Genomic DNA, 18,434 nt, shown 5'->3' with positions numbered 1-18,434 from the left:
CATTATAAAGGATTAATGTATGTCTACTGTATAATAAAAATGACATGGTGCTCTTCTGTCACGTCTCATAGCCTATATTTTACAGTACGGACTTATTATTGTCACGTTACCAGAGAGACTTCAACTGGATCCTGATAGTTCAGCCGAGATTGACGTTACTTCAGCGAGGGGCGCGGAGTCTAACAAGTGAAAGGTGTTCACCAGAGATTCCCGCAAGGGAATATGGGCTTTTGCGGCTTCCACTTGCAGGTCGCGGTCCCCTGGAGAAGTTCTCTGCGAACACAGCAGACGGAGCGTAGAATCAGGTAGAAGTAGCGCTGTCACTTGATAGCGGTGTTTAGGCGGGAGGTTTGGCAGCGTTGTCACTCGAGAGAGGAAATATAACTGGGATGTTCAGCGAAGTAGTCACTAGGGAGCTGGTTAGCAGGAAAAGATAGTGTCGCCACTTGGAAGTGCTTTACCGGAATGCTAGCAGCGTAGTCACCTGGAGGTGAGTTCCCCGGAGAGACGTAGCTTGGAAGCTTGAGGGAATAGCAAAAGCACAGGAGCTGTTTCCAATCTTAAAGTCAGGGATTGACTGAAAGAACCAGCATTGAGTTCTGGTCAGAGGAAGTAGATATAGTGCAGTTCCAATTGGACAGCCAATAGAGGGCAGTGAGAACACATAAAACAGTTAGACGGTTCTGCGCATGCGCAGAACCACTGAGCGCTGAACGGAAGACGGGGAGAGACAGCGCTGGAGAGCTGCAGCAGCGTGGAGCAGGTAAGTGAAAGAAATAGCGGGTCTTGGTGGGGATGGCCTCTGTAGTTAGTGGGTACACCCGCCGGCTCCCGGGGAGGCAGCGGGAGTCCGGCGTGTGACAATTATATTGCCCCCTTCCATTAAAAAAAGTCTAGGTCTGCCCCTTATCCCCTTTTTGCCAAATATTCTGCCAACTAAATCTTTTCGAGCCCTAGATGTAGGTGGCACAGAGGTAGTTCCGCACTGGGGCCTTGGGAATAGGTACTGAAATTATTTAAACTGGTTGGAGGGTCTCAAGTACAATCGTTATTTTTGGGCTGGTACGATTTGGGTTCGACCGGCATGGCCAAAGTTTGATGTTTGAGTTCACAGCGAAAACATAAGACATTAAAAAATAAACTAAACAATGTTGCCTGTTTGAACTTGAATAGCTACCTTCAACAATATTTTTAATGTTTTTGTAATTTGAACAGATTGCAGTACTGTGATCGAGTTCGCTGTTCACGCGTTCACCATTACAAATGCTAAACAATATAGTCATTTAAGCTGTAACCAGCCTGAACTTACTTGAAGCTTGCTTGCTTTTTTGTTACAAAACTGCTAAAATTTATACCCTTCTTAAAGGTTAGCTCCACCCAAAACTAAAAATATAAGTTTTGGTGGAGTGCAAAAAGTTGAAATAAATCTCGCACTTGTACTTCACTACAATATTAGGCAATAGGAGAGGGACATAGACACCTGTTGTACTTGTTTAAAACACGCTGAGCAAGAAATAGGAAATTCGGTTTTAGCAATGGGTCATTACTCCCATCTGGAGCCGTGACGGACCCAGAAAATAGAGTGTAGCAGGTAAGTACACATCTGGGCTATATTGTAACTGTTCAAACTCCACCAATTTTAGTTTTAGGCTTTGGTTGGAGTTTTAATACTCATTCTTAATCATAAACTGACATTATATTTGAGCTTGATAATAGTGTACATTTAAAAACCATGGACTGTTTTGGGGGAATAAATATTTCCAGGGATTAAGCTCCAAATCTGCGCCTATCCTTGAAAAATCAGTGATTCACCAAAGGTTTTGCCCCAAGAGCTTTCAATCTTGGTATGTATACAAATCAAAGAACTTGAGTTGCAGCTGTCATTGGACTAATCTGTGTAAAAGTAAAGTATAGGCAGGGGACCTGAGGTGCATTCATGGGTTCACCGTCAGTAAATTTACCAGGAGTCAGTAAAAAATTACTTTTCTGCCTGTAAGTGGAAAAAGAAATAATGCATCCCGGTGCCATCTCTTCCACAGGTAAATGACGCACCCGGCCATCCACATGATGTAAAAAAAAACATGATTCATCAGACCAGACCACCTTCTTCTATTGTTCCATGGTCCAGTTCAGGTGCTCAAGTGCCCATTGTAGGTGCTTTCGGTGGTGGACAGAGGTCAGCATGGGCACTCTGACCGGTCTGCAGCTACACAGCCCCATACACAGCAAGCAGTGATGCTCTCTGTGTTCTGACACATTTCTATCATAGCCGGCATTAACTTTTTCAAGAATTTGTGCTACAGTAGCTCTTCTGTGGGATTGGACCAGATGGGATAGCCTTCACTCCCAATGTGCATTAATGACCCTGTTGCCAGTTCACTGGTTGTCCTTCCATGGACCACTTTTGGTAGGTACTAACCACTGCATACCAGAACACCCCACAAGACCTGCCGATTTGGAGGTGCTCTGACCCAGTCATCTAACCATCACAATTTGGCCCTTGTCAACGTCGCTCAGATCCTTACGCTTGCCCATTTTCCTGCTTCCAACACATCAACTTCAAGAACTGACTGTTCACTTGCTGCCTAGTATATCCCATACCTTGACAGGTGCCATTGCAATGAGGTAATCAATGTTATTCACTTCACTTGTCAGGAAAACCATGCAAACACGGGGAGAACATACAAACTCCACACAGATAAGGCCATGGTTGGGAATTGAACCCATGACCCCAGCATACGTTTATTCTAACATGCACAAGTGGTTTATCTAAAATTTGTGAAATTCCTATTTCTAATCCCTCCAGCATGCTGATATTGTGTAGACGTTTCATATTGCATGAACCCTCAATACAGCTGAATGGCCCTCAGTAGTACTAAGTTAGGACATAGTTTTATTATAGGGATAGTTTGGGGGGTACTCCTAGCTCTGCTCATCCAGCCTCGCACACAGCGCAGCGCGGCCTGCAGTACCCAGTAGCGGCCACACGGTGGCGGCCGCAGGTCAGGGAGGGGGGAGGTTGGCTCAGTCCCTCCCGGCCGCACAATGACTGACACGGACCAAAGTTATCCCGGAATAAGGACAGCACGCATGTGCACGGACCCGGATGTGAAAGGCTTATCCCGGAGCCTTCCCAGCTGCAGCCGAGCCAGTCCAGGCGGTACCGGACCGAGCCGGGCCAGAAGGGGGCGAAGACCTAGCAGGACAGCCCCAATTAGGGTCACCCCCCCCCCCTCTGCCAGGACCCCCAGGATGAGCCGCCCCCTGAGATGTCAGTCTGGGAATCACACCCTCCTCTAACCCGTGCCAAGACCCCCCCCCCCTCTACATATATATATAATCATTATAATAAATTCCATAATATATGTAACCAGTTCTACTCCCTGCTTATTATAACCAGACCCAATAGATAGATACTGTCCAGAAGAGGTCTATTATATAGAGGCTGTGGGTTCTAGAGCTCACTGCTGTACAACTGGAATATAATGAATTATTGTTATTTTTATTGTAGTTCTAATTTATTGCAGCAGTGGAAACAAACCTATCGATTATAGATGTGTTCTATAGAAACCTATAGATTATAGATGTGTTCTATAGAAACCTATAGATTATAGATGTGTTCTATAGATTATAGATGTGTTCTATAGAAACCTATAGATTATAGATGTGTTCTAAAGAAACATAGATTATAGATGTGTTCTATAGAAACCTATAGATTATAGATGTGTTCTAAAGAAACAGATTATAGATGTGTTCTATAGAAACCTATAGATTATAGATGTGTTCTATAGAAACCTATAGATTATAGATGTGTTCTATAGAAACCTATAGATTATAGATGTGTTCTAAAGAAACCTATAGATTATACATGTGTTCTATAGAAAACTATAGATTATAGATGTGTTCTATAGAAATCTATAGATTATAGATGTGCTCTATAGAAATTATAGATGTGTCCTATAGAAACCTATTTCCAAGCCCTGCCCTGGTGGCCCACTTGCATCTTGATGAGAAATTCAATGTATTATTACCGACTTGGATATTAATATTTGAGTTGGTCATAGAGCCAAGGAGCATTTACTTTGAAGTATTGGAGCCTTAGAGAAGCCCAGAGTAATGGTCTCCAGTGTCGTGGTGCCCCCGGGTTATGTTGTTTAGGATACCCTCATTAGGACACAATCACTGTACAGACTATCTCGCTCGTCTGGTTCTCCAATCTTCTGGGTATGGATTTCCGGGGGAAAAAGTATGAACGAGGCAGCAACTGGTCGGATCCGGAGGTGGTGGAGCTTCTTCAGCTTTGGGGCAATGAGTCAGTGCAAATGGAACTGGAGAGCTGCCTGAGGAACCAGCACGTCTTTAACCGGATTGCCGATGTGTTGAGGGAGAAGGGGATCCACCGGACCGGGGACCAGTGCCGTGAGAAGATAAAGAAAATGAAGTTGGAATATCGGAGGTTGAAGGATAATAGCAAGACGTTGCGCGGTGGTAGAGCCTGGAAGTTTTATGAAGTGATGGACAGGGTGTTGACCCACCGGCCAACTCTCTCGTACGGAACCATGGGTCCTGGTGGGGTAATGGGGCAGCCTGTTTTGCAGAGTCCTATTTCGGATGGGTTCCATACTCATTTCCCTCAATACAGCCACGCTCAGCACCCAGAACTGATGGAGATCAAGTGTGAGGAGGTCCAGTCTGATGAGCAGTGCCTGACGCCCGAGCCCCCTTCTATGACCTACATACACGATTCTGGTGCGGAACAAGAGGATGAAGAGCAGACGATGATGGACAGAGGGGCCCCGGACTCTCCTATATCCAGGGTGGAGGTCACCGGTGAGGTCAGCGTGTCTCCCTCAGGTAGGACGATATTATGAAAACATTCTTAAGAACTCTTACAGGATAAGTCCACCCAAAATTAAGGAATAAGTTGAGTGAGTGTCAAAAATTCAACTGAATGAGTTCCAACCACCAATGTCCCTGATGGCTCTAATGGTCTCTCTCCTCTTATTGTTCTGGCCTATTTCAAGTAGGGCAAGGGGGTGTTGATCTCACCACCCCCCTTTCATGAACTTTTAAAGTTTCCAGGGAGAGACATCAACACCCTCTTTCAATTTCAAAATGTCTGAGCAGTACATGTACAGAGGGATATGCTGAGTGCCCCTTAGAGCCATTGGGCACCCGGTAAATCTGGTAAATGGTGCATTCAATGTAAGTATGCTTCCACTATGCCCAAAACTAAATTGTTGTTTTGGGTAGAGTTCTTCCTTAAAATATAGTAACCAATTGCCAACCTCTCTTCCTTCTGCTCTCCTACTTGAACGACAACTGCTTACCCCACCCACTACAGCATCTCTCCTACAGCGACCTCTCTCTGTTTCCTCCCACAACACAGACCTCCCACCCTCCGTCCTACTACAACACCGACCTCTCTGTCCCCCTCCCACTACACCCACCTTTCTCTACCAACCCTCCACTTTGTAACTACACAGATATCTCACTGCGGCTACGCCGATCTCTCACTGCGGCTAAACCGATTTCACTACGGCTACACTGACCTCTCCTCCCATCTCCCCCCTAATCACCCAACTTCCTCCCCACTACACCAACCTCTCTCTCTCCCCCACCTCCCCACTACAATGACCTCTTCCACCTTCCCCCCAATCACCCCACTACACCAGCCTCTCTCTCTCCCCCTCCCGCCTCCTCACTACAGTGACCTCCTCCACCCCCCCAGTGACCCCATCCCTCTTCCCACTACACCAACCTCCACTCCCCCTACTCCTACCACTCTACAGACCCCATTGCCTTAATACACAAACCTCTGATTCCTCACCGATTCTTAGTACACCGATGTCTTCTGCTATTGAGGTGAAGTTGAGTTCATCCTGCAGATGCAGAGTAGTCGGTTTCCGTTGCTGTTTCCTTGGGATGTCTGAGGGTGTCCTCTCTTCCCTGGGGTGAGTGTGAGTGGACCGGGCTGCAGGTCTTTGCATGCATCCTGTTACATAAACTCCCCAGCATGCCTTGCAGGATGCACTGGCCAACAACCGGTTAAAGGACACTTTTGGCTGACAGTAAAAGAAATGCCTTGTACATTTACTAGTGCGCAAAGTCCTGCAGTCATTAAGTTCTTAGTGGAGAGCAGCTGCCTGATTAGCAGGACCTGTGTACGACAGTCTTAGCAGACGCCATTGGACGGGTCGGTCGCGTTCTCTTCAGTGTAAACACGTCCTCTGAGAGCCATTGATTCCACCCGAGAACGGAACCAACACACAACACAGTCAGTCTTTCTAATATACAAATAGTACGGCAGAAATACGATTGTGCACATTCCTTAACTTTTACTTATTGTACATTTACAACTTAATAACTTAATTTTTTTTTTGTTTGTTTGTTTTTTTTGTAATGTATCTTGACTTGTACGGGTAAGTATAAAACTAAACAATTGTTGTCTTAGATATATGTATATTTCAAGCCTGTGTAGATCACAAGCTCTATCATGATTGCCAAGCAGTCATTTACAATTAAATGAAATAAAATTTTATAGAATTTTTTAAACCAACATTTCTATATAATTCCAATGTTCTCTACAGAACTGCCGTTCCGTATATATTATAGCGGTAGAGAACAATACTTAACTTTGAATTAACTTTTGTTTGGTACAATATTCATTAACTTTTATGCTGGTTTATATGATGCATTCTGTTAGCATTAATTTTTCCTATTATTGTTTAACTTTTCATGTTACTGCATTTTAAAGGGAATCTGTTAATACTAAATAAATATCTGTTTTGTGGCACACCAGGCTGGTTGAAGCAGCAATTCCTTTAATAGTATGTGCATCTTTCAAAAGTTATGCACAGACCGACTAATGTTTCTTACAATGGAGTGTAGTTCTTTAATGCAGCCTGAAGAGGGCACTGTTACTGTTTCAGTCCATTGAGTTTTTGAATGCCAGTAGTACTATAAACCTCAATAAAGCGGATGAAATAAGCAGAAAATTATGGGCATCATACCAAGTAATAAATGTAATCCTAAGTGGACTTCCAGCTGCTGTGGTTGAGTGGCAGGACATGCTAGGATTTGTAGTTCCACAGCACCTCGGAGACACAGGTTGTCCAATTTCCTCACATTTTTCCCAGTTTTAACATGCACAAGGTCTCACAATATGTCCTATCTTCCACCTTCCAGGCTTTAGCGAATCCAACATGGCGGGCTCCTCGGGACAGGGCGGGCGCCAGAGCTTTTGGAGGAAGAGGAGGGTACGTGAGCCGCTGGATGAGCTGATCTCCCAGATGCTGATAGCTCAGAGGGCCTCGGAAGAACGTTTCCTCCAGATGGAGGAGCGGAGGATGGAACAGGAGCAGGAAGCGGAGGACCGGAGGCTGCGCTTGGAAGAACGAAGGCTGCAGCTTGACCGTCAGCACGAGCTGCGCATGTTTACTGTTTTTGCCCAGATGTTGGGCATGATACGCCATGGGGGAGGAGAGACCGTGCCTGTGCCCTCGACCGATGCTAGTTATTCCCAAGAACGGGATGTTCTGGGGAGAGGCAGAACCAGCAAGGTGCAGGAGGCGGAGCTGGGAGAGGTGTATACCTGCAGCCAGTACAGCAGTCCGTATCTCTCCACCCGTGGGAATATACTCTGTGGCTTCCGTGGCTCCTCCGAGGAGGGGTATAGAGCTTATCATGAGGACAAGTATGATGAAGACAAGAACCCCAATGTGAGTTTGATCTTTCCTTTGTGTTATCTTTATGTCTGCTCTTCAGTGCATTATAACTGATGGCTCGTTCACACGCCCGCTCTGAGAAATTGGGTAAACTGCAGTAGACACCTTTAGCGATGGATTTCCGTGCGCTTTTCATGTCTGACGTATTTACTAACGCAACCTACTCTACTGCTAGTAAAACAATGTGAAAGTGAATTTTAATGAATGCTGTAATGGGAACGAGCCCTATGAAGCCACAGGGCCAAACTTGGTTTTAATGCAGCTTTTAGGTGTTAGCAGCAGAAAGGTGCGATAGCAGCTGATAGGTGTGAATGAGGCCTCAGTGTAACATCTGGTGTCCTGAAGGGTGGGAGTATTTCTGCTTTAAACAATCATCAGTATGTAATAATTCTAAGGAGAGGGGTATAACAATACAATATCTATATTAAAACGGGTACTGTGTTTCTAAAGAAAGACATTGTAGAGTCATTTTACGCAGCTTAATTTAACACTCCTATTTTCAGAGGTTAAATAAAGTTATAGACCTCCATCCACATGGAGGAATCAGCTGCAGCACCTTACCCATCCGCTGCAGCACCTTACCCATCCGCTGCAGCACCTTACCCATCCGCTGCAGCCACTGACCCATCCGCTGCAGCCACTGACCCATCCGCTGCAGCACCTTACCCATCCGCTGCAGCCACTGACCCTTCAGCTGCAGCACCTTTACCCATCCGCTGCAGCCACTGACCCATCCGCTGCAGCCACTGACCCATCAGCTGCAGCACCTTACCCATCCGCTGCAGCCACTGACCCTTCAGCTGCAGCACCTTTACCCATCCGCTGCAGCCACTGACCCATCCGCTGCAGCCACTGACCCATCAGCTGCAGCACCTTACCCATCCGCTGCAGCCACTGACCCTTCAGCTGCAGCACCTTACCCATCCGCTGCAGCCACTGACCCATCAGTTGCAGCCACTGACCCATCAGCTGCAGCACCTTACCCATCCGCTGCAGCACCTTACCCATCCGCTGCAGCACCTTACCCATCCGCTGCAGCCACTGACCCTTCAGCTGCAGCACCTTACCCATCCGCTGCAGCCACTGACCCTTCAGCTGCAGCCACTGACCCTTCAGCTGCAGCACCTTACCCATCCGCTGCAGCCACTGACCCTTCAGCTGCAGCCACTGACCCTTCAGCTGCAGCCACTGACCCTTCAGCTGTAGCCACTGACCCTTCAGCTGCAGCACCTTACCCATCCGCTGCAGCCACTGACCCTTCAGCTGCAGCACCTTACCCATCCGCTGCTGCCACTGACCCTTCAGCTGCAGCCACTGACCCTTCAGCTGCAGCACCTTACCCATCCGCTGCAGCCACTGACTCTTCAGCTGCAGCACCATACCCTTCCACTGCAGCCACTGACCCATCAGTTGCAGTACCTTACCCATCAGCTGCAGCCACTGACCCATCAGTTGCAGTACCTTACCCATCAGCTGCAGCCACTGACCCATCAGTTGCAGCCACTGACCCATCAGTTGCAGCACCTTATCTATCAGCTGCAGCCAACATTCGGCAGTTGCTGACATTTACAAATAAAGTTTCTTTAATCTTGTTTTCTTGTCATTTGTTCCGTCTGTGTTAATCTCCAGGGTATCGTCAACTTTGGCACCAGTGAAAACAAACTTTGCTTTGACTTGATGTCCAAGCGGGTAAGTTCTGATGATGAAATGGTTCTCTCGGAGAGTAATGTGTTTGCCATAGAGGTAGACTTATCAAGCCTTCTAAAAAGGAAAAGTGGAGGTGTTGCCCATAGCAACCAATCGGATTCTAGCTATCATTTATCTAGTACAGTCTAGAAAATGATAGTTAGAATCTGAATGGTTGCTATGGGCAACATCTCCACTGTTCCTTTTAAGAAGGGTTTGATAAATCTACCCCGGAATGTTTATGTAACACTGGGGGGCAGGTGCCAAAACATTCTAAAATAGTGACAGAATGCCGACATGTTTGTGTTTCCACAGCTGACACAGAGTGACATGAATGTCATTGAGCCCCCGCTGTTGCAGTATCCAGACTGGAAAGGACACAGCTTGTGAGTACTTCACCTCTTCTTTACTGAAGAGTTTATTGACCCTTTTAAAGAGCAAGTCAAGCTGGTATTTTACATTAATGTATATGAAATAATGTGTATTACTGAGCTGTATAATATACATTAAATTACTGAAGCTCTTAACCGAATAAGTCCTCCTCTGTGCAGCAGGCTGCTCTGTTAGGTGGGAGGTGTATATTGATAGGAGGAAGGTAAGTAGGCAGAGAGGGAGTGACAGCTTTGCAGACTTGCTGTGCAGAAATGCACTGCGTGGAGTGGTTGGTTCATACTTAGGGGCGGGGACAGCCACGTTGCAGCGGCTCAAGTGCCTGCCGAATCAGCTTTAGACTTGTATGAGAGACCATCAGGACACTAAGGATGTGGGAGGAGCTTCATCTGTGAAGTGGGCGGAGAGATAATTCTTTACTTTTTGACAGAACTGCCATGGAAAGTTTGAGCAGCGTATTTTGCCTTCATGGTTCTATTCTAAAAATATAAGTTTGAGGAACGTTATACCTACAAATACAGTGCACTGCATGCTGTGTCTCCTCTAAGGGGTCCTTACAAACTCTTCTTTCTCATTCATGTATTTGGTATTTGCCAGGGGGTTGCAGGCAAGTCTTAATACCCTGTCACCACCACACCCCTGAGCAAATAGGAGAATTAGAGTTTTGCAGATTACGGTACCTGTTAGATACACCCTGTTAGAAAGTGCCTCTAACCAACATTTTTAGCTAGGGCATGGTCGCCCCTATCAAGGTGTCTGATTTGCAATATAGACTGTGCTGGCCTTTTACATTTAATTGTTTAAGTTAAAAAACCCCCTTGAGAGGTTCTAATGTATTCCTCATCTTCTGAACGTGTCAGGGTGTATGACTATAGTGTGACAGTGTGGTTATAAAACCCAAGGGCCTGATCTTAAATTAAGAAGTTTCTTTTTTCAGTCTCCTGGACAAAACCATGTTACAATGCAAGGGGTGCAAATTAGTATTCTGTTTTGCACATAAGTTAAATACTGACTGTTTTTTCATGTAGCACACAAATACTTGATAGCTTATTTGTACACTGAAATTTAAAGTTGATATTTGTGTGCTACATGAAAAAACAGTCAGTATTTAACTTATGTGCAAAACAGAATACTAATTTGCACCCCTTGCATTGTAACATGGTTTTGTCCAGGAGACTGAAATAAGAAGTTTCTCAAGTTAAGATCCTTAATAAATCGGGCCCCGGGTCCATTCAGACGTCTTTGACGTTTTGGTTTGTACACACCCTCCTGCTGCTTTCACTCAAGACATTGCTGTATCGTTCTTGCTTCTCTGTGTTTTTCAGCCAAGTTTTTTTTTTTCTATTATCGGTTATTTATTTGCGTTCTCCTTGAAGGCAGCAAGAGCTAGTCTTTGGATATAATTGCTTCCCATCCTGGGAAGACGACAGAGCCTATTGCACAGTAATAAAAATAAATAATTGATTATATAAAAGCGTGACTGGGAAGCACAGAAGGACGATGATGCAATGTATTTGGTCAAAGTTATTGGTGAGAAGGTACAAGTCAGAACATAACTATTTGAAGGGGGACGATCCCTTTAGCTCGCCCTCGGAGCATGGAAATCGCTGCAAGCTTTTAGTTGAAGTCGTGTTTGGTCTCCTTAGTGCTAAAAGCAATGTTTCACCCTGTGCATACTGATTGGGAAAAAACAAAAACTCCTTCTTTTCTATTTCAGTTTAAGGGAAGAAGTTTCCCGTTTCCTAACGTATTACTGTAAGGCACCAGAACCTTTAAATCCAGAAAATGTAAGTAATGCATTTATTTTTCAGAGGGTATCAGGGAAGTCTTCTCTTGTGTCTTAATAGGGAGGGTCCTGTGTTGTCCTGAACCACTCACTGTTCCGGGGGTTATATACAAGAGAGCCGGGGGGTAAGTGTATTAAACTGCAATTCTAGCAAATCTCCGATATTCGACGACTTTGCCGGGCAAATTTGAAATTGCAATGTGTTTAAAAGCAAGTTTTACAATTAAACACATTGCCGTTTTAAATTTGCCTGGCAAAGTCGCAGGATATCTACGATTTGCTAGAACTGCAGATTATTCCATTTACCCCGGGTGTTACATTTTCTGTTTATCTGCTTATTTGCGTTGTGCGCTATGTAATAAACAACTGCATTCCTCCGTGCAGGGCTTAACTAGGAGGGAGTCCCATAGGCAAACCTAGGGGGGTTTCCTAGTGCCTGGAAACTTCCTGCAAGCCTGGGGCACTGTATAATTGAGGTGGCTGAACCCTGTCACCGCTTCACACGGCTCTGCTTGAAAAGGGAGAGCTGCGTGCACCTAACAGTAGTGCATGCAGCATTGCCCATGTGTATTATGGGGATAGGGAGAGTTGGAGAGCAGCCAAGTACTGTCTAAAATTATAGCCACGCCCCCATGCATGCTGGTCACGCCCACTGGCGGCGTGGTGTGGAAACCACTCTACAAATTCTGTGTTTGCCCCTGAGCCCGTAATATACTATGGTCTTTCCTGGGCCAGGTTCCAGCTCTCCTCATCTCACGGAGGAGTTTGGTGCATAGGGCACAGGGTGTAACAGGAGATATAACTGGCGCACTGATACATTGTGTGTTTTCTCAGGTGGTTATATTAAATGGCTGCGGCTCCCTGTTCTCGTCTCTGGCCGCGGTTCTGTGCGATCCTGGAGGTAAGCTGACGGCCAATAACCGTTCGTTTCATTGAGGGTCAGATTGTTTTTGTATGTTGTTTTTTTTTCATCCGGTTCGGTCTCCACATTACACTCATCTCCGCTGTTATACTGAACGCTGGATGATAGATTTGTGTCATTGTCCCGTCGCTCACAGAGCAGCTTCTCATTGTGTTTTGCATTTGCAGATGCGATTTTGATCGCCACCCCGTTCTACGGAGGAATCACACAAAGTATATTCCTGTACAGCGGCATTAAGCTGGTCTACGTGCACTTAGAGAGCAAGGTGAGGGCTGATTATGATCTGCTGGAGGGCTAGGCTTATTGTTATAAGGATCCGCTGTGTGCTGAGTGTGTAAGGTGGGACGGCACTGTGATCCGCTGTACGCTGAGTGTGTAAGGTAGGACGGCACTATGATCCGCTGTACGCTGAGTGTGTAAGGTAGGATGGCACTATGATCCGCTGTACGCTGAGTGTGTAAGGTAGGACGGCACTATGATCCACTGTACGCTGAGTGTGTAAGGTGGGATGGCACTATGATCCACTGTACGCTGAGTGTGTAAGGTAGGACGGCACTATGATCCACTGTACGCTGAGTGTGTAAGGTGGGATGGCACTATGATCCACTGTACGCTGAGTGTGTAAGGTAGGACGGCACTATGATCCGCTGTACGCTGAGTGTGTAATGTAGGACGGCACTATGATCCACTGTACGCTGAGTGTGTCAGGTGGGATGGCACTATGATCCACTGTACGCTGAGTGTGTAAGGTAGGAAGGCACTATGATCTGCAGTACTCTGAGTGTGTAAGGTGGGACGGCACTATGATCTGCAGTACGCTGAGTGTAAGGTGGGACGGCACTATGATCCACTGTACGCTGAGTGTGTCATTTGGGACGGCACTATGATACGCTGTACACCGAGTGTGTAAGGTAGGACGGCACTATGATCTGCAGTACGATGAGTGTGTAAGGTGGGATGGCACTATGATCCACTGTACGCTGAGTGTGTCAGGTAGGACGGCACTATGATTCGCTGTACGCGGAGTATGTCAGGTGGGATGGCACTATGATCCACTGTACGCTGAGTGTGTCAGGTGGGACGGCACTATGATCCACTGTACGCTGAGTGTGTCAGGTGCGACGGCACTATGATCCGCTGTACGCTGAGTGTGTGAGGTAGGACGGCACTATGATTCGCTGTACGCTGAGTGTGGCAGGTGGGACGGCACTATGATACGCTGTATGCTGAGTGTGGCAGGTGGACGGCACTATGATTCGCTGTACGCTGAGTGTGGCAGGTGGGACGGCACTATGATACGCTGTACGCTGAGTGTGGTAGGTGGGACGGCACTATGATACGCTGTACGCTGAGTGTGGCAGGTGGGACGGCGCTATGATCCGCTGTACGCTGAGTGTGGCAGGTGGACGGCACTATGATCCGCTGTACGCTGAGTGTGGCAGGTGGACGGCACTATGATCCGCTGTACGCTGAGTGTGGCAGGTGGGACGGCACTATGATACGCTGTACGCTGAGTGTGGCAGGTGGGACGGCACTATGATACGCTGTACGCTGAGTGTGGCAGGTGGGACGGCACTATGATCCGCTGTACGCTGAGTGTGGCAGGTGGGGCGGCACTATGATCCGCTGTACGCTGAGTGTGGCAGGTGGACGGCACTATGATCCACTGTACGCTGAGTGTGTAAGGTGGGACGGCACTATGATTCGCTGTACGCGGAGTATGTCAGGTGGGATGGCACTATGATCCACTGTACGCTGAGTGTGTCAGGTGGGACGGCACTATGATCCACTGTACGCTGAGTGTGTCAGGTGCGACGGCACTATGATCCACTGTACGCTGAGTGTGGCAGGTGGGACGGCACTATGATCCGCTGTACGCTGAGTGTGTGAGGTAGGACGGCACTATGATTCGCTGTACGCTGAGTGTGGCAGGTGGGACGGCACTATGATACGCTGTATGCTGAGTGTGGCAGGTGGACGGCACTATGATTCGCTGTACGCTGAGTGTGGCAGGTGGGACGGCACTATGATACGCTGTACGCTGAGTGTGGTAGGTGGGACGGCGCTATGATCCGCTGTACGCTGAGTGTGGCAGGTGGACGGCACTATGATCCGCTGTACGCTGAGTGTGGCAGGTGGACGGCACTATGATCCGCTGTACGCTGAGTGTGTGAGGTAGGACGGCACTATGATTCGCTGTACGCTGAGTGTGGCAGGTGGGACGGCACTATGATACGCTGTATGCTGAGTGTGGCAGGTGGACGGCACTATGATTCGCTGTACGCTGAGTGTGGCAGGTGGGACGGCACTATGATACGCTGTACGCTGAGTGTGGTAGGTGGGACGGCACTATGATACGCTGTACGCTGAGTGTGGCAGGTGGGACGGCGCTATGATCCGCTGTACGCTGAGTGTGGCAGGTGGACGGCACTATGATCCGCTGTACGCTGAGTGTGGCAGGTGGACGGCACTATGATCCGCTGTACGCTGAGTGTGGCAGGTGGGACGGCACTATGATACGCTGTACGCTGAGTGTGGCAGGTGGGACGGCACTATGATCCGCTGTACGCTGAGTGTGGCAGGTGGACGGCACTATGATCCGCTGTACGCTGAGTGTGGCAGGTGGGACGGCACTATGATACGCTGTACGCTGAGTGTTGTAGGTGGGACGGCGCTATGATCCGCTGTATGCTGAGTGTGGCAGGTAGGACGGCACTATGATCCGCTGTACGCTGAGTGTGGCAGGTGGGACGGCACTATGATCCACTGTGCGCTGAGTGTGTAAGGTAGGACGGCACTATGATCCACTGTGCGCTGAGTGTGTAAGGTAGGACGGCACTATGATCCACTGTGCGCTGAGTGTGGCAGGTGGGACGGCACTATGATCCACTGTGCGCTGAGTGTGACAGGTGGGACGGCACTATGATCCGCTGTACGCTGAGTGTGGCAGGTGGGGCGGCACTATGATCCGCTGTACGCTGAGTGTGGCAGGTGGGACGGCACTATGATCCACTGTGCGCTGAGTGTGGCAGGTGGGACGGCACTATGATCCGCTGTACGCTGTGTGGCAGGTGGGACGGCACTATGATACGCTGTACGCTGAGTGTGACAGGTGGGACGGCACTATGATCCGCTGTACGCTGAGTGTGACAGGTGGGACGGCACTATGATCCACTGTGCGCTGAGTGTGGCAGGTGGGACGGCACTATGATCCGCTGTACGCTGAGTGTGGCAGGTGGGGCGGCACTATGATCCACTGTGCGCTGAGTGTGGCAGGTGGGACGGCACTATGATACGCTGTACGCTGAGTGTGGCAGGTGGGGCGGCACTATGATCCGCTGTACGCTGAGTGTGGCAGGTGGGACGGCACTATGATACGCTGTATGCTGAGTGTGGCAGGTGGGACGGCACTATGATACGCTGTACGCTGAGTGTGGCAGGTGGGGCGGCACTATGATCCGCTGTACGCTGAGTGTGGCAGGTGGGACGGCACTATGATCCGCTGTACGCTGAGTGTGGCAGGTGGGGCGGCACTATGATCCGCTGTACGCTGAGTGTGGCAGGTGGGACGGCACTATGATCCGCTGTACGCTGAGTGTGGCAGGTGGGGCGGCACTATGATACGCTGTACGCTGAGTGTGGCAGGTGGGGCGGCACTATGATCTGCAGTACGCTGAGTGTGGCAGGCGGATTGCAGCGGGGATACACTGTGTGTGTAAGGAGAGGAAGATGTGATGCTAGTGAGAATTAAATGTGTCTCCTCTGTCTGGTTCTCAGATAACTCCCCCAGGAAACCGTCCTTTTCAACTAACTGTCCCGAAAATGGAGTCGGCCCTACAAACCGCCAGAGAGGAGGTGAGTCTGGTTGATGGCCCTGATACCTGTTCCCAGTGCTGTATTCTACATATCCCAGGGTACAGCGCCCTCTGCTGGTTGCATTGAAGCTAAACGCTGTCATGTGTGTTGTCTTTTCTTCCAGGGCACCAATGTGAAGGCTCTTATCCTGATAAATCCTCACAACCCCCTTGGAGACATTTACTCTGCTTCCGAAATGATGGAATTTTTGGAATTTTCCAAACGGTAAAGTGAAGTCTGTGTTATGTGTCAGATTGTCCTGTACGTGTCACATTTAAGTGTTTAGTAACTCAGTTTGTTAATATTCCTTCTAACCAGAGTGATCTGGAAACGAGAGTTCAGAGAGCGCCACCTTGTGGCTATAATAAGAATTCTGTTTTCAGCGTAAGGGGTGGAATTTCGTTTTCTAACACTTTATTTCTGTTCTATGTGTGATGATAACACGTCAGTGATTTGTTGTCTTCTTGTCTCTCAGGCACTCCCTGCACGTCATCGTGGATGAGATTTACATGCTGTCTGTCTTTGATGAATCTGCGACATTCCAGAGTGTTTTGAGCCTCGATAAGTAAGATTATGTTTTATATCACTCCCTGTAAGATAGTCTTAGTGTCTGTCACCCCTCCCACCCTCAATGTCTCACATGTCACACCCCTCGGTGTCACACCCCCTCGGTGTCACACCCCCTCGGTATCTCAGCCCCTCGGTGTCTCGCCCTCCCAGTGTCTCGCCCTCCCAGTGTCTCGCCCTCCCAGTGTCTCGCCCTCCCAGTGTCTCGCCCTCCCAGTGTCTCACCCCTCAGTGTCTCAGTCTACCATGTTCTGCCCCCTATACCCCTGTGCTGTATGCTCCATTATAGTCACATCACATTGCTCCTCTCTGTGTGTTCTTAGGCTTCCTGACCCACAGAGGACTCACATCATGTGGGGAATCAGTAAGGTGAGTAATTAGCGCATTATGTCACTCGGGAGCAGATAAATGTTGGTCTTTCAGATGTAGCTGTTGTCTGCGCTTGGTGGAGGCAGCCATCTTGTGAGCTGAGCCAGTCGACATGAGAACACCGCCTACCTATTGACAGATAACTTGTGAAATGGTTGAGGCATGAGGTGCTTTTCTGCCTCGTGTCTCAGTGAGGTCACTGGATCCCAGTGAATAGATAGGCTTCACACTCACGGATATTGGATCAACTCACAAAATGGCCGCCTCCATGGTGTCTAAGTTACAGGTTTGCTTTAATCCGTGTGTGGGAGGCACCGAGGACGTGTGTATTAGTATGTGATACAGATTGTGTGAGACTAGCGATAAGATGTTGATCTAACATGTAACATGACTGGTGACCCTGTTCTATGAGGGGGAAGAAACATGAATATAGGGAGGTGAATCCTTATTTTCCAAGCACAGTACTTGATTTTCGACACTGGGTTATGTATTCATAGCCTAGTGTGATATAAAGTCTTCACTGCATTTGGCTCCGTACTTGGAAGCTTCGGGGCCACGTTTGTGGTCACACGTGTTGGGCGCTATTCACAAGGTCCCCGGACATGAGTGTACCAGGCACCTTGTTGGGCTTACAGGGGAGATTTCAGGAAGACGATAGGTTGGGAAGGTCTGGGAGGGCGGACATCCGCTTATGGTTTATGAACATATGAAGTTATGAGGCATCCAGACATTTGTATCAATCTCTGCTAATAAGTCTCGTTCCCCAGCGAGCTCTCATTGCGTAATCCTTCTCTGTAGGATTTTGCTGTCTCGGGAATCCGCTTTGGGACGTTGTACTCTCAGAATCAGGATGTCTGCAATGGTGTCGCCTCTCTCTGTTACTTCCATGGGGTCTGTGGCCCTGTTCAATACCAACTAGCTCAGCTGCTGCGTGACAGGGGTGAGATCATGTCATACATGTAATGAGATAAAATTCCATTTATTGATTGTCACTCTATACAGTTATCCCAGTATGTACTGTTACTGTGTACGTCCTCCGGGGAGGAGCTGTGTGTACTGTGTGCGTCCCCTGAGCTGTGTGTACTGTGTGCGTCCCCTGAGCTGTGTGTACTGTGTGCGTCCCCTGAGCTGT

General features: G+C 48.1%; 1 protein-coding gene across 7 annotated transcripts in view; it reads left to right on the top strand.

Annotated features, from left to right (window-relative positions):
* Nucleotides 1-18,434, top strand: part of ACCS (1-aminocyclopropane-1-carboxylate synthase homolog (inactive)) — a 44,210-nt gene that overhangs the window by 15,964 nt on the left and 9,812 nt on the right. For 6 of the 7 annotated variants that reach the window (XR_012679472.1, XR_012679473.1, XR_012679471.1 and 3 more), the window contains exons 1-12: nt 3,032-4,854; nt 7,189-7,721; nt 9,357-9,416; nt 9,729-9,799; nt 11,521-11,590; nt 12,424-12,490; nt 12,679-12,776; nt 16,289-16,366; nt 16,491-16,591; nt 16,842-16,931; nt 17,257-17,302; nt 18,101-18,242. Coding sequence is in view for 2 of the 7 variants with exons in the window: in XM_075188362.1 (XP_075044463.1) it covers nt 4,227-4,854; nt 7,189-7,721; nt 9,357-9,416; nt 9,729-9,799; nt 11,521-11,590; nt 12,424-12,490; nt 12,679-12,776; nt 16,289-16,366; nt 16,491-16,591; nt 16,842-16,931; nt 17,257-17,302; nt 18,101-18,242 (1,984 nt within the window). In the remaining 5 variants the exon portion in view is untranslated. Of the gene's footprint in view, nt 1-3,031; nt 4,855-7,188; nt 7,722-9,356; nt 9,417-9,728; nt 9,800-11,520; nt 11,591-12,423; nt 12,491-12,678; nt 12,777-16,288; nt 16,367-16,490; nt 16,592-16,841; nt 16,932-17,256; nt 17,303-18,100; nt 18,243-18,434 lie in introns of those variants that run through there. The other variant, XM_075188364.1, reaches the window with a different exon arrangement.

The sequence above is a fragment of the Mixophyes fleayi genome, chromosome 10 (genome assembly GCF_038048845.1).
Source record: "Mixophyes fleayi isolate aMixFle1 chromosome 10, aMixFle1.hap1, whole genome shotgun sequence".
NCBI classification, from domain to species: domain Eukaryota; kingdom Metazoa; phylum Chordata; class Amphibia; order Anura; family Limnodynastidae; genus Mixophyes; species Mixophyes fleayi.
The sequence above is the reverse complement of the archived record's forward strand: the minus strand, read 5'-3'. Positions and strand labels throughout refer to the sequence as shown.